The sequence below is a fragment of the Eleutherodactylus coqui genome, chromosome 2, assembly GCF_035609145.1.
Source record: "Eleutherodactylus coqui strain aEleCoq1 chromosome 2, aEleCoq1.hap1, whole genome shotgun sequence".
In the NCBI taxonomy this organism is placed as follows: domain Eukaryota; kingdom Metazoa; phylum Chordata; class Amphibia; order Anura; family Eleutherodactylidae; genus Eleutherodactylus; species Eleutherodactylus coqui.
This window is the reverse complement of record NC_089838.1, coordinates 335,633,136-335,635,372: the sequence shown is the minus strand read 5'-3', so window position 1 is coordinate 335,635,372 and position 2,237 is coordinate 335,633,136. Positions and strand designations below refer to the sequence as shown.

The 2,237-nt window shown below is 40.1% G+C and overlaps 1 protein-coding gene across 1 annotated transcript; it reads right to left on the bottom strand.

Annotated features, from left to right (window-relative positions):
• Positions 1 to 580: 580 nt before the first annotated feature.
• Positions 581 to 1,528, bottom strand: LOC136610398 (olfactory receptor 6F1-like). Its single transcript, XM_066589629.1, has one exon. The coding sequence runs from the start codon at positions 1,526 to 1,528 to the stop codon at positions 581 to 583; it is 948 nt and encodes a 315-aa protein (XP_066445726.1).
• Positions 1,529 to 2,237: the final 709 nt, after the last annotated feature.

Here is a 2,237-nt window from a genome sequence, read left to right as displayed (position 1 = left end):
ATTTGTCAGTACAACTTGCTTTTGACCTTTTTTTATCTCCCATTTTTTCCTTTTCCATAGGATGATATGATATATATTCAGGACAAGTTTGAGGATATGTTATAATTCAAGCATCACTGTGTCAGATGTTCTTTAGTTTGGTGATAGGTCCCTCTTGTTTGAAACTATAATCATGACTGTCACTACTCTGTGCTGCTTTCAGAGAGGGCTGTGAATAGATGGTGGCAGACTCTCTTTAATTAAAGGGGTTGTCCAGTTGTAAACTGTTGATGGCCTATCTTCAGGAATAATAGCTTGTCAGGGCTCCATCACCCAGGATCTCACTGAACAGCTGTTCCCTAGGCTGCTGCAGACATATACTGAGTTCATTTCTGCAGGAATCAGACATTTCTGTTCTTATTGCAGTGGCCAGGCTTGGTATTGCAAACAAAGTTCTCATTGAAAATGACTAGAAACGTTGCCTGCAATACCAAGTCTGGCCATTACAGAAAGAAAGGAGCTATCTGCTTCCTGTAGAAATCAAATCCATGCGCAAGTACACCAGCCTGGCCAATTATCCTAATGACAGTCCGTCAATACATTACAAATGGACAACCGCTTTAAAGCCACTCAGAATATTCACCAAGATGGCTCTTATCTCTTGATTCCTTAAGCTGTATATAAGTGGATTTAAGAGGGGAGTTACTACAATGTACAAGAAGGAGATTAGTTTGTTAATGGTCAAAGTGTCTCCATTAGCTGGAACCATGTAAATTGTGACTAAGGTACCAAAGTACATGATGACCACAGTGAGGTGGGAGCTACAGGTGGAGAAGGTTTTCTTCCTACCACCTGCAGAGGAGATTCCAAAAATTGTTATGAAGACATAGATGTAACTGATTATAACTAAGACAAAAGGTAAGACAATTACAGGGATGGAAAGAACTAAGATCTCCAACTGTAAGGCTGACTTGAGAGTACATGAAAGTTCAACAAAATTAACAGGATCGCAGAAGAAATGGTCAATCACATGGGATCTGCAGAAACTAAGTTGACAAAGAAAAATAGGAGTGATTTGGGTCAGCAGGAAACCAAAGACCCAACAGTAGATGACCAATGAATGCTGAAGCTTGGTGTTCATGATGTCATTGTAACGAAGAGGGTGACAAATGGCCAAGTACCGATCATAAGCCATGACCGTGAGGAGATGACATTCTGAACACCCAACAGCACAATACACGTAAGACTGGAAAATACATCCTGCAATGGAGATGGTGGCTCCTTCCAGCCAGATGACACGCAGCATGTTAGGGACTACAACTGTCAAGAAGACGGACTCAATGAATGACAACTGCTGGAGGAAGAAGTACATAGCAGAATGGAGCTGTGGCTTGATAGACACCAACACAATTATGGCACAGTTTATTATGAGAGTCATAATGTAGACAACGAGGATTACATGAAATAAAGCAATGGTCTTGGAGTCTTTAATTTCTGGGAATCCCAAAAGTAAGAATTTGTTGTCTGTCGTGTGATTCTCCATACTCATAGTGAAGTGAGATTATTAAAAAATGAAGGAAGTCAGAATGATCCCCTTTATTATGGTCTATGTTTAGTTTTATGCTATTCATAGGCAGAGTTTTAATAATTCCATGGTCATTAACAATGATTTGAAGACAATTTCTATTGTTCGATTAATTTTTTCTTTCTAGGAGTAGAAGATGGCTGCTTCTCTGAATAAACAATCTTACATAGCCAAATGGGAGAGTCTGGTAGGATCTGGTCTGGTGCCATAACAAGTTCTTCATGAATTCTCTATAAAAACCAATACAGAATATTAATGGCATGGTACCACACACCTTTGTTTCATAATCTCATTCTTACCCTCCCTGAAACCTGTTGGAGATGCACCCTCCAGCACATTTTCTGGGACGGCCACCTTATACAATCTTTTTGGCCAACAGTACAAACCCTTAGCTTTATCACAGTGGTCACTATGTGGAGAATATTATCTGACAAATGGACAACTAGTGTTGCTCATCTTGATCGGCTGGGTGATAAAATCCCCCCCCCCCCCCCCCCCAATTGTAGCTAAAACAAATTGAGTAAGTTTGAACTGATTTTTAGCAAAAATCACAGGAAAATAGAATATCCCATAAAGCCTGCTACAGAGGTCAGAATAAAACCAATCAGCAGCGAGGACAACTTCATGATGTCACCAAATGTGCCCTCCATCTTTCATATGGGCATCAGTATCA

Excerpts from the sequence above, each read along its gene's own strand:
- LOC136610398 (XM_066589629.1), bottom strand. The coding sequence starts at position 1,528 with ATGAGTATGGAGAATCACACGACAGACAACAAATTCTTACTTTTGGGA.